Raw genomic sequence first — 13,653 nt, forward strand, 5'->3', positions numbered from 1 at the left:
CTTATCACGAAGGTACTATTACTAACCCATTTTACAGATGAAGAAACAGGAGCAGAGAGATTAATTTGTTGACGATTACTCAGATTGAAACCCAAGCTTTTGACTTCAAAGTTTGCAATTCTAAACCATTATAAATTCTTATCCCTTTCTGAAGTTTTCTTCTCTCCTTCCCTCCTTCCCTTTTTCCCTTCCCTTTCTAAAATGGTTCATACCAATTTGTTTTTTTCCATTTAATCACATTTTTACTTAATTTCTTTTGCTAAACATATCTAAATATCCTTAAATATTTCTCTGCAATATGATATTTAATAGCTCTGGTATCCATGTATCATATGGTTTAACCATTATTATTTTAATCGGTTTTTGTTATTGGCATTTAGGTTAGTTCAATTATTCACTTATTGTAAATAATATATGATGAACATCCTTGTACATATTTTTGATTATTTCCTTAGGATAACTTTCTAAATATGACATTTCCAGGCCTAAGGATAAGACCACTTTAAAGACTTTAGGTACATTTTGGAAAATTACCTTTCAGATAGTCTGTAAAGATATTTCTTTGTACAAGCAACATATGAAAGTGCCCGTAAAACTTTGATGGGTCCTTCTATAAAATTAGACAATACAATTTAAAGATTAGGAGGATGAAAAGTTAACAACTCACTATATTTCCATGTTAGATTAAAATGGTATATATCCATTTAAAATTGTATTAATACAGCTTCAGAGACTTGCTTTTTAAAGAAAAATTAAGAAATTTGGTATCTACAGAAATACAGGTTATTTATATGTGAATAAAATTTAGTGGAGAAATATCAAAAGGACAAGGAAAATATTCACCTCAATTTAAAGTGAATATTTTTTTAAAAGGCTCTTAAATCTTTAAAAGGCTCTTAAATAAATGTGATTTTATTCATATCTAGAGTTTCAAGGGTGAGGAATCCTATTGCCTGGCACAATGCCTGGCAGAGTTGGAATTCAGTAGTTTTTCAGTGATGAAGGAATTAATGAGTGAAAGAAAGCATGAAGGAATTTTTATAATTTCACCTCCTTAACCAAGTCATCCTTTGTTGTCTTTTAAGTTGGATGTATAAAAATACATGTCTGTTCCAACTCATGTGGAATCTGTCCAAAGCCTACGTATTTGAGCAGAGAGGCTGCCAGAATTATCTGGTCCAGGTGGGGTCTAGGCCAGAGCTCTAAAGTAACAGAGTGAAAGGGGGTTTCATTTTGTTTTTCTTTTCCTTTTTCTTTTCTTTTTTCTTTCTTTTCCTTTCTTCCTTCCTTCCTTCCTGCCTGCCTGCCTTCCTGCCTTCCTTCCTTTTAGGGCCACACTCATGGCATATGGAAGTTCCCAGGCTAGGGGTCAAATCGGAGTTGTAGCTGCCGGCCTTTGCCACAGCCACAACACCACCAGATCTGATCTGCGTCTGCGCCCTACACCACAGCTTACCACAATGCTGGATCCTTAACCCAGTGAGCGGGGCCAGGGATCCAACCCGGGTCCTCATGGATGCTAGTCAGGTTCCTTAACTGCTGAGCCATCATGGGAACCCCCCTGAAGGGGGGTTTCTAGTGGGGACTTTAGAATATCACCAGATGCTCCTTTGGGGAGCCTCTGAAATTTGAAACAGGTTTGAAGAGCCCATTACTCTGTAGTTATTAATAGAGTGTCAGATATACCTAGGATTTAATAAGTATAAATTTCCTGACATGCTTTATAATTTGGATTGCTTCCTTCTAGCTCTCAAATGACCCTAGGTTTCAGTTACCTTGCCAGGTTAAGGGCCCTGAGGTCAAAAGTTTGAATACGTTTTGAATTAGATGGATTGTCATTGTAGGGGGAGGGTCAGGTATTAAGGGGTATGGGTCGTAAGTACCCTTTACTTGGAAAGAATGCTCCGTTTCTAACTTAAAGCTTCATGCACACTTGGGTATAGTGTAGTCCATTTTACAATGCACGCCCAGTAATACAAATCTGAGAACTCTTAGAAACCATGCAAACAGTACAGACCTCTGAGTAGCAAGAGAAGGAAGATAGCTTTTTAGACCAGGTTCTTTCAAAACTATGTCATCTAATAATAACGATGATGATGATTCTGTAATCAGATTCTACATTTATTTTAACTGTACTCCATGCTTCCTGGCCAGGGCTACAGTGTTAGAAAGTTGAAAACAAAGTGCTATTGCACCTTCTTCTCTTACTGTAATAGCCCCTCCCCCATTATTTCTCTAAAATAACAGTTCTTAAAAAAAAAGTCTGAGGGTTACTGTTGATTTCTCATGGCTGCCACTGGGGGACATCTCATTGAAAAACACAAAATACTACTTAAACATTTTAGATAGAATATAATCAGGGTGGGTGGTACTCTTTATAAGTCTGAAAATGTTGACAGCACTGCTCGCAAAGAAGTGAGGTTAAAACCAGGCTTTGTTGGTAGACTATAGGTAGTGAATTATGGCTGTGGACTTTTTTTTTTTTTTAATTAAAAAGCAAATGAGAAAATAAGTGAATAAGAAATTTATAGAAAAAAATCAAAACCAGAGTAATGTCATTTACTGATGGATGACTGGGCTAAATCTTAGAAGGTGAGAAATCTATCATGTCTCTGTTTAATTCTCTAGGGGAGTTTTGTTTTCCTAAATCAAGACATAAATTTCTCCAGAACTGTCATATGATTTGAACTTAGACACAAGCTGAGAATTCAGATACCTTGACAATAATGTTTGTTTGTAGGAGGAATACAAATCCTTCAGCATAGTCTTTGATTAGAGAGAACATTAAAGCTCAACTTCTGTTATATTTGTTTCAAAAGCAGGGTTGATATCTGCTATTTCAAGTTGTAACAATTTATTAACATCTGTTGAAATCTCCTGGCTTATATTCTCTTTCTTAGAATGGATGATATAGTGCTTAGGTCAGAGCAAAGCTTATAACTTATTTTTAATGTAACTTAAAATTTTTCAAAAAAAAATAAAGAAAAAGAAAATTGTAATCTCATCAACCAGAGATAAGAACTTGGATTTTTAATATGTACTTTATATATGTATGTATATGCATGTATTTTTAAAAATGAACATTAAGAACGTAATGGGCATAATGTTTCTCTAGAAGATATTTTTAAGTAGTTGTGCATGTTGATTTTTTTTTTCTGGGTTAAGTCCTAGAGGCAGAACAATACAGATCCAAAATAATAGAATGCTTACTTTACTTGCTTAGATGAAATGAATAGTGCACCAAGAATTTAGCAATGGAGGGAGGGTAATATTTTGAGCCTGAAGACTTCCAGTTTAGTATAGGGATACCTCAGAGGTATTGCAGATTTGGTTCCAAACCACCAAAATAAAATAAATAGCACAATAAAGCAAATCACATAAAGCTTTTGTTTCCCAGTGTATATAAAAGTCATATTTACATTATACTTTTGTAGTCTAGTAAATGTGCAGTGGCATTATATCTAGAAATAACAAAAAAATATATTGCTAAAAATTGCTAACCCGCATCTGAGTGTTCAGTGAGTCATCATCTTTTTCCTGGGTTGTGCCTCACTGTTGATGGTTGCTGACTGAAGAGGGTGATGGTTGCTGAAGGTTGGGGCTGCTGTGGCAGTTTCTTTTCTCTCTCTCTCTCTCTCTTTTTTTTGGCCCCACCCCAGGCATATGGAAGTTCCTGGGCCAGGCATCAAATTTGCACCTGAGCCATTAGCAGTGACAATGCCAGATCCTTAACCCACTGAGCCCTAAGAGAACGCCATGGCAGTTTCTTAAAATGGAATAAAATGAAGTTTGCCTCACCAATTTACTCTTCTTTTCATGAACAAGATCTCTGTAGCCTGCAGTGCCATTTGATAACCGTAGAACCTCTTTCAAAGTTGGAGTCAAACCCTGCCCCTTCTTTGTCAACCAAGTTTATGTAATATTCCAAATCCTCCGTTGTCATTTCAGCAGTCATCTGTACTAGGAGTAAACAAGAAACCACTTTCTTTGCTCAATGAGAAATAGCTCCTTATCCTTTAGTGTTGCTGTGAATTGTAGCAATTCAGTCACACCTTCAGGCTCCACCTCTAATTCTGGTTCTCTTCCTATTTCCACTATATCTGCAGTTACTTCCTCCACTGAGGTTTTGTACCCTCGAAGTCAGCCATGAGGGTTAGAATCAACTTCTTCCAAGATCCTGTTAATGTTGATATTTTGACCTCTTCTCACGAATTGCTAATGTTCTTAATGGTATCTAGAATGGTGAATCCTTTCCAGAAGGTTTTTGATTTACTTTGCCCTGATCCATTAGAGAAATCGCTAACTATGGCAGCTATAGCCTTACAGAATGTATTTCTTAAATAGTAAGACTTAAAAATTGACATTATTCCTTGATTCAAGAGCTGCAGAATGGATGTTGTGTTAGCAGGCATGAAAACATGTTACATGTCTCTCAGAGCTCTTAGACAACCAGGTGTATTGTCAATGAGCAGTAATATTTTGTAAGGAATTTTTTTTTTTTTTTTCTGAGCAGTAGGTTTCCACAGACCTTAAAATATTTAGTAAACCATATTGTAAACAGATGTGCAGTCATTTAGGCTTTGTTGTTCCATTTACAGAGCACAGGCAGAGTAGATTTAGCATAATTCTTAAAAGCACTATGATGTTAAGTATTGGCTTCAACTTAAAGTCTCCAGCTGCATAAGCTCCTAACAAGAGAGCCAGTCTGTCCTTTGAAGATTTGAAGCCAGGCATTGACTTGTCCTCTTTAGCTATGAAAATTCTGGATGGCATCTTCTACTAGTATAAGGCTATTTCATCTACACTGAAAATCTCTTATTTAATGTAGTCCTCTTCATGGATTATCCAAGCTAGATCTTCTGGATAATTTGCTGCAGCTTCTACATCAGTGTTTGCTGCTTTACCTTGCACTTTGATGTTTGGAGCGGTTTCTTTCTTTAAACCTCATGAACCACCCTCTGCCAGATTCAAACTTTTCTTCTGCAGCTTCCTCACCTCTCTCAGCCTTCATAGAATTGAACAGAGTTAAGATCTTGCTCTGAATTAGATTTTCATTTAAGGGAAGGTTGTGGCTGGTTTGATCTTCTATTTATACCACTAAACTTTCTTCATGCCAGCAATAGGCTAGTTCACTTTCTTATTATTTGTGTATTCACTGGAGTAGCGCTTTTGATATCTGTCAAGAACTTTGCCCTCATGGTTTGGCTAACTGGCCCAAGAGACTTGGCTTTCAGCTTATCTTGGTTTTCCATATACCTTCCTCACTAAGCTTAATCATTTCTAACTTTTGATTTAACGTGAGGTGTGTGACTCTTCTTTTCACTTGAACACTTAGAGGGCATTGTAGGATTATTTATTGGCCTAATTTTAATATTGTTTTGTCTCAGGGAATAGAGAGGCCAGTGCCAGGGGAGTGGCTAGTCAGTGGAGCAGTCAGAACACATGCAGCATTTATCAATTAAATTTGACGTCTTATATGCATGGAATTTGTGGTGGCCCAAAACAATTACAATAGCAACAGCCAAGATTACTGGCCACAGATGGCCATAACAAATATAATAAGGGTGAAAAAGTTGGAAATATTGCTAGGATTACCAAAATGTGACACAGAGACAAGAAGTGAGCATATGTTGTTGGAAAAATAGCACCGATGGACTCTTGATGCAGGGTTGACACAAATCTTCAATTCGTAAAAAGCACAATATCTTTGAAGCATAATAAAGTGAAGAAATAAAGTGAAGAGCAGTACAGAGAGGTGTGCCAGTATTTAAAAGGAAAAATGTTCAGGGTGATAAATTAAAGCTTAATCTTGTCTTGAATCTTGTGGAAAGGATACTGTCCCTGTTTTGTTTCCCTTTGTCCTGTTGTTGCTGTTACTATTGTTACCGTCTTTTTTGTTGACCGATATCATCTACTGTTGAGAATGTTTTCTGGATCCTCTCATAATTCTCATAACAACCCTATGACGTGGGTGGTACTGCAATCCCCACTTTATAGATATGGCAGTGAGGTTTAGAAAGCTTAAATGATTTGGGTAAGCTGGCCAGTAAGGGAATGGAGCTAGGATTTGAACATAGGTTTCTCGCAGGAGCAAGGGCTCTCCCAAAGACTTACCTAAGGTGTTTGATTTTTAACCCTAATGCTCCACAGTAGAAGCTAAGGACTTGACTGTGTGAGAATGCAAATCATGGAAGAAAACTTGGCAGAGCAGCTCCTGGGTTTATTTTCTTCTTTGTTGGTAATCCCAGTGACTGGCTGTGTTTTTCCTCTTACTGCTGGAAATCTCCTTGACTGCTGGCAGGAGCATCTGGCACAGTCACTCATTTTGAGATACAGGTAGAAGCGTCTAGATTGGAGGGAATGTGGAGAAAAGGGAACCCTCCTACGCTATTGGTGGGAATGTAAATTGGTGTAGTCACTATGGAAAACAGTGTGGAGGATCCTTAAAAAACTAAAAGTACCCGCATGTTCATTGCAGCACTATTCACAATAGCCAGGACATGGAAACAACCCAAATGTCCATCGACAGAGGATTGAATTCGGAAGATGTGGTATATATACACAATGGAATACTACTCAGCCATAAAAAAGAATGACATAATGCCATTTGCAGCAACATGGATGGAACTAGAGAATCTCATACTGAGTGAAATGAGCCAGAAAGACAAAGACAAATACCATATGATATCATTTATAACTGGAATCTAATATCCAGCCCAAATGAACATCTCCTCCGAAAAGAAAATCATGGACTTGGAGAAGAGACTTGCGGCTGCCTGATGGGAGGGGGAGAGAGTGGGAGGGATCAGGAGCTGGGGCTTATCAGACACAACTTAGAATAGATTTACAAGGAGATCCTGCTGAATAGCATTGAGAACTTTGTCTAGATACTCATGTTGCAACAGAAGAAAGGGTGGGGGAAAAAATGTAATTGTAATGTATACATGTAAGGATAACCTGACCCCCTTGCTGTACAGTGGGGAAAAAAAAACAAAAAAAACAAACAAAAAAAAACCCTAAAAGTAAAGTTGCTGTCTAATCCAGCAATCCCACTCCTGGGCATATATCCAGACAAAACTATAATTTGAAAAGATGCATGCATCCCAGTATTCATAGAAGCACTGTTCATAATAACCAAGACATGGAAACACTGTAAATGTCCATGGACAGATGAATGGATAAAGTGCATGTGTACACACACACACATAGTGGGATACTACTCAGTCATAAAAAGGAATGAAATAATGCTGTTTGCAGCAACATGGATAGTACCTAGAGATTAAATATTAAGTGAAGTTAGAAAGAGATAGAAAAAGACCATATAATATCACTTATATGTGGAATCTAAAATATGATATAAAGTAACTTATTTACAAAATAGAATGGACTCACAGACATAGAAAACAAGCTGATGGTTGCCAAGGGGGAAGGGAGGGGCCTTATAGAAGGAATTTGGGATTAGCAGATTCAAACTACCATAGACAATATAAATAAAAAATAAGGACCTACTGTATAGCACAGGGCACTATATTAAATATCCTATAATAAGCCATAATGGACAAGAATATATATCTTTGTATATAAAACTGCATCACTTTGCTGTACACAAGAGACTAGCATAATATTGTAAATCAACTATACTTCAATAAAAAAAATAAAACCCCTAGGTTAAGTACTCTTTGAGGTTTCTTACTTTAAAAAAGCTTTATTGTTTTCAGTTGGTTATAATTTTGGTGTAGTCTCTGGGAATCTAGGATTTGAAATGTTAACAAAATGACAATATAGACTCTGGTTACATTGGGTTCCCAATTTTTATGACTTTTTATTTCAATTTCATATGTATTACTTGATTTGAGAAGATTGCTTGTTCTATCTGAAGCAAACTGCCATTCACATAGGGAACAACAAGATGTAAAATTTCCAAGAAATAACATGGTTTACTGATTTTTTAAAAAGTGCATAATCCACTTTCTGCATTTCTTATACAAAATTTTCATTGTGAAGTCAGTGCATTATTTTTCTTCTAAAAATTTGCTTTAGGAAACTCAAGAAGTAAAGTGTTTTCTCTTTTTTAAAAAATTTTTAATTGAACTACAAACAACTACAGTTTTTTATAGTGCTACAGGAATAGTTTCCCAATTAAAGTTTTTTTTTTTTTTATGGAAAGTGTTATTCACATTGGTAACTGTTACTCATATTTACACATGATTGTAAAGAAAAACTTTTATTCTGTTGTAATTAGCATTATCTCACTATGGATACTAATAAAGCACTTTAATGCTTATTAAAGTCCAATTTTATTACTAATGCTTAAATTGCCTAGTTGATGCAACACAAAATATTTCTTACAATGTTTTCTCACCCAGGGTATGTTTCATTGAAAGAGATGTATACATTGTTTAGATAATGTACATTTCTTGGGAAACATCTTATTTAAATATGCTTTCAAACGTCTTTAATCTTTTAAGGTTTAAAGTATGGAAATATAGTCTTTCAGCCATGTTCTGGGACTGGGTATACTGACATGAAGAAATATGGTTCCTGCAATTGTTAAACTTACAGTTGAGTGAGAGTCATATGTATAGGCAGATACCTAGAATCAGGTTTTAAGAGCCATCCCCAAAGTTTAACTAAATTGCTAAGGGAGCACGGATGGGGAAGTAATTAATTTAGTCTTGTGAAGGACAGGAAAGGTAAAAGAAAACTCTGTTGTTTCCTTTATAAAATCAAACAAGGTCTTCCAAGTGTTGACTGATGATTCTAATATTTTACTGCTTGAAATTAGACAGGCTCCCTTCTGGGATTTCCCCCCCCACACATAAATCTTTTGTTTATAATGCATTACTTTTTGGTTCTAACAATTAACCTTAGAAAAGTTGGTGGATGATTGATTCTGTAAGGGAAAGATGAATGCAAGTGTCAAGATTTGAATCTATGGAGATTCTTCTGTCATCAACCACGGAGCGCCAGGATGTAATTTCCTAATTTCTGCAGGGGAATTTCAGGTTTTTTCCTTCTTTGTTTTAAGACTTCACAGAGAATTCACCATAATCTGAGCTGGGCTTTGGAAGATAAATAGAAATTTTCCAAATAGGGAGAAGGCATTCTGGGAAGAGGGAAAGTCTGATGACAGGTGACTCAAACAGAGAGTTAGGAGTTGAGGCTGACTCAAGAGTTTTCTAGTGTGGGGATAGGGTGTCTGGTGATACTGTAACTAAGGAGGGGTATATGGAAGTAACTTTGGGGCTCGGATGGAATATGATCTTTTTTTGGGTATGTTAACTTGGGGAGTCTTTGAAACTTTCATTAATTGATTTTTAAGAAATTCTCTGCACTAAAATTCATTAATCATCTTACTTGCCCAAGTGTCAATAATGCAGATGTAAGAAATAATCTATTCCCCAAATCCTTGTAGACTCTTGGAGAGTGTGACAATCCAATAATTACAATATGCTCTTAAAACTGCTGTGATAGGAGTTCCCGTCGTGGCGCAGTGGTTAACGAATCCGACTGGGAACCATGAGGTTGCGGGTTCTGTCCCTGCCCTTGCTCAGTGGGTTAACGATCCGGCGTTGCCGTGAGCTGTGGTGTAGGTTGCAGACGCGGCTCGGATCCCGCGTTGCTGTGGCTCTGGCGTAGGCCGGTGGCTACAGCTCCGATTTGACCCCTAGCCTGGGAACTTCCATATGCCGCGGGAGCGGCCCAAGAAATAGCAACAACAACAACAAAAAAGACAAAAACAAAACAAAACAAAACTGCTGTGATAGAAACAGTCACAGGTTTTGATGGGGAAATTGGGAGTTTTGATCACCTAATGGAGATGAGGAGTGAGAGGAAAGAGTTCCTGTAACATTGCCTCATGGAATTCAATTTGTGAAGTATGAGTTAAACAGCTGATGGGAAGGTGGGAAGAGGGGGAAACATTTCAGGCAAAAATATTTACTTGGCAATGTGAAGAAATAACCTCTGTATAGATTAGCGCTTGTAATTGCTTTTATCTTGTAGGAATTATGGGATTGGTAGAATCCTACAGATCAGGTGTGTCTTGATTTTTATGTTGAAGACAGTCATGCTAGTAGTATTGGAGCTAGTGAAGAATTTCCAGTAGGGGAGTGACTTGATCAGATACGATGCCCAGCAACCAGTTAGAATTATGTGCTAGAATCTCAGAATAGCCACTGGGGATAGAGTGGAAATTTAACTGGTGGTCATAATGGATAAAAAGTGTTTCCTGCTTAGGTGTGAAGACAGGTAAGTAAAAATGACATTTCAGCATGCTAAGTGTAGTATGAAGTGCTATGGAATGAGTACAGAGGAGGAGCAAGTGATTAGGAACTACACATAGAATACTCACTCGTAGGTGTGTGGGTGGTATTTGCAACTGAGAATATTGATGAGATTCTCTAAGGAAATGAAGACAGAGATGAAAGAACTGAAGGTAGACTTCTGGAAAAAAGCAGCCTTCATAGGAAAAGGTTAAAGAAGGATCATCCAAAGCCCTGTTTTAGCCCTGTAGGTGACAACTTATTAGTAGGTTGCAAAATCAGTAATAATGGATGGGAAACTCATATGTTTGGTGTTAGAATTTTAAAAACATGGGTTAGGAGAGAATAGAAATTATCAGGGCATATGTAGCAAAGGTAATTATTATTTTGTGACATTTTGTTCAGATGTGTGTTTCTGCATGTGTGTATTGGATACAGTATAAAATGCCTTTCTTATTATGAGTCGTAATCACAAATGTTTGAAAAACAGTACAAGAGATTAAGGAAGTGTCATTGGAAATACTTAAATCACTTCTGTTCTTCACTACTCTGATGACAAGGAAAAGAAATGGACCTAGTGAAAGAGCAATGGGAAGGAGATGTTATGGTGCCAGTGGTCTCCTGCACCATACAAGGACTTGCAAGATACTGAACTCAAAGAGAGGGTGAGGAAGAGAGAGGTAGAGAATATGAATGATAAGTATGGATGGGAGAGAATACACCCCTATGGAGGACTGACTTCTAGCCTATCCCTATTGTATGATGGCAAAAGCTCCATTCCCTAGCACCATGGCCCAAGGAAGCCCCCTGGATTTATTCTGCCATATCAGCTCTACTTCTTATTAGGGATAGTGCCAGAGGAGAAGCCTGCGAAAAGGGTATAAAATTACCTCTCATTAAAATTATGATTTAGTCATATCCATAATAGAAGTTATTGAGAGCATAACTACAAGTCAAGAACTGTTCTAAGCACTTTAAATGACTTCACTAAGTTAGTTAATACTTGTAAAGCCCTTAGAACAATGTGTTGCTCATGATAAGCTCTCAGTAAGTATTGGCTATTATTATTTAATTATTAATTAGGGAATAGTTACTGAATATCACTATTTTGCTAGTAAGGAAATTGAAGCATAATAAAATTAAGTAACTTGCTTGAGATCATATAGCCAGGAAGAAATGGAATCATTCACTTTTGACATGGGAGGGGAGAGACTGATTCGTGTAGGTGCATGATTTGTTATATGATGATTGGTGCTTGAAATAGGATAATGGTAGAGAGAAAAGATGGGCCACATGTGAAAGACATTATGAAGGAAAAAAACCCCTTTAGCTTTGTGACTGGTTGGATGTCAAGTAAAAATATAAGATTTCAATTTGGTTGACTGGGAAAATGGCACATAGGGTGGTGTAAGAAAATAAGGAAGAAAACTTTCTTTGTTAGGAAATGACAAGTACCATTAAATCACGTTGCATTTTAGATAGTCAAGTGTTGAGTAGCAGGGAGTTCAAAAGTAACTTTAGAGATATTTAGGCATTTTCACACAGAAGTCGCAGAAGGTGTAGGAGTATTTGAGCTCTCCAAGATAAGTCATGTTTTTGGCCATGGAAAGTCTGGGGAATCAAAGATAAGGTCATGATAATAACCCCCACAGGAAATTTCTTTAGGTTTCGCACAAATCTGCTTTGTAGGTTTTGCACAAATCTACAGGTAAGTAATTCCAGGAATCTCTACAAAAGAGTATGTCACCACTGCTCCAGGGATGGGCTGTTGTCTGGCACCCACTGTTCTCTTCCCTTCTGCCCTGGTTGCTGTGGCTGTGTCTCCTCTTGCTGCCACTCCTGTGAAGGCGGAGAGAATCAGGAGTGGTTTGGAACCTTTCCCACCACCCCGGAAACTGCTGTCTCACTTCAGGACGTTCTTAGAGACCCTGGAGAATCAACAGGGAAAAAAGCTCTCCCAAGTCTTCATATTCTTTTGTTCACTACTCTCACCTCTCATGTCAGACTTGATATTTCTTGGCTTTTTCTGCACCCTTGTCCAGGTGACATGTATATTGGCTTCCTGGTTCCTCAATCAATTTTTTATGCCTAGGTTCCTGACCTAAATAAAGATGAATTCTTATCCCCAATATATCTTAATTCCTGCCCCATCAATCCTCAGAGACATCTAGACTTGTCTGAATCCTCGGGCGAAGGGTACTCATTTCATTAGGTTTAAACTGGGGTCAGGACCCTTTTTGGATGCTCTCTGGAGAAAAGATATGCCAAAGCAGGAAATTCCATTTTCCAAGACTGTCCTATCATGTCTTGCTTTTGGTCCCTAGACTTCTTCGTATGGTTGTTTTCCCAGTTGATCTGAGATTATTTCACCTTTCCCCCAAATGGAACAATAATGTGTACTACTGTGGAATTAGATCCTACCTGAATATTTAACAAAATACTGCTATGTTGTTTAGGTTTGGTTTACTTCTTCCTGTTAATTCTTCTCACAGCTTTCCATGCCTCTTTCTTAGAGTTTAGTAAAGATTTGAATATCTAGCATATTTTCCTTTCAAATAAGTATTGGTAATGTATTATTTTTTTTCTGGTTCCCTGTGAAGAATCCCAATGAGCCTTTTTGAAAACTCATCATTTGCAGTTATTTTAGAACAGCAATTTATTGAAAGCTACTACATTAGAAATGTTTTATTGAACTGCACTACAGCTCTGAAGTGCAAGGAACCATGAAGATTGAAAAATACAAATGATAGATGTGTCTCTTTCTTCTTATTTTTTTAGCCTTCTTTGAATCCCGGGGGGAGCCAATCATCTGATGTGGTGCTTTTGAACCACTGGAAAGTGAGGAATTTTGAAGTACAACGTGGTGACATTGTGTCATTAGTGTAAGTGAATCAGAGGCATACTATCTATTTGTTTATAAGATTATTTATAATTACTTCACTCGTAATTCACTGTTGGAACCCATATTGTCAATGATTAAATTAATGGGTCCATTTAAAATATGGTGCTTTTTAAAAGAAATCAATTTTGAAATGTAACAATGCTATAAAAAAAGGATTTTTCTTTTATCCTTAAAATATATCAGTTGGTTGACGTACTTGGCTTTGGCAAAATGTGTTTGGTGAAACGCTGATTAGAAATTTTTATGTTGTGTTACCTGTATTTGGTATTTGGATTATTTTGAAATTTTGCATCTTGGAAGCAGCTTTCATGTTACTCTCATTAGCTTGGGCAGCTACCAAATATTTCTAGAACATGATAGTTGTGACATGAAATTCAGTGACATTTATATCTATCAGCAATTTGACTGAAAAAAGGAAGTTTGGAAGGCTAGTAGACTGGAGGCTTTTGTTCAGGACCAAAAGGTGGCACTGTTTCTCTGTTAAAG

The 13,653-nt window shown here is 37.1% G+C and overlaps 1 protein-coding gene across 7 annotated transcripts in view; it reads left to right on the top strand.

Moving 5' to 3' along the window:
- Nucleotides 1-13,653, top strand: part of IMMP2L (inner mitochondrial membrane peptidase subunit 2) — a 916,780-nt gene that overhangs the window by 54,087 nt on the left and 849,040 nt on the right. For all 7 annotated transcript variants that reach the window (XR_007132715.1, XM_047763795.1, XM_047763796.1 and 4 more), the window contains one exon: nt 13,044-13,147. Coding sequence is in view for 6 of the 7 variants with exons in the window: in XM_047763795.1 (XP_047619751.1) it covers nt 13,044-13,147 (104 nt within the window). In the remaining variant the exon portion in view is untranslated. The remainder of the gene's footprint in view (nt 1-13,043; nt 13,148-13,653) is intronic.

Source organism: Phacochoerus africanus, chromosome 16 (genome assembly GCF_016906955.1).
Source record: "Phacochoerus africanus isolate WHEZ1 chromosome 16, ROS_Pafr_v1, whole genome shotgun sequence".
NCBI lineage: Eukaryota > Metazoa > Chordata > Mammalia > Artiodactyla > Suidae > Phacochoerus > Phacochoerus africanus.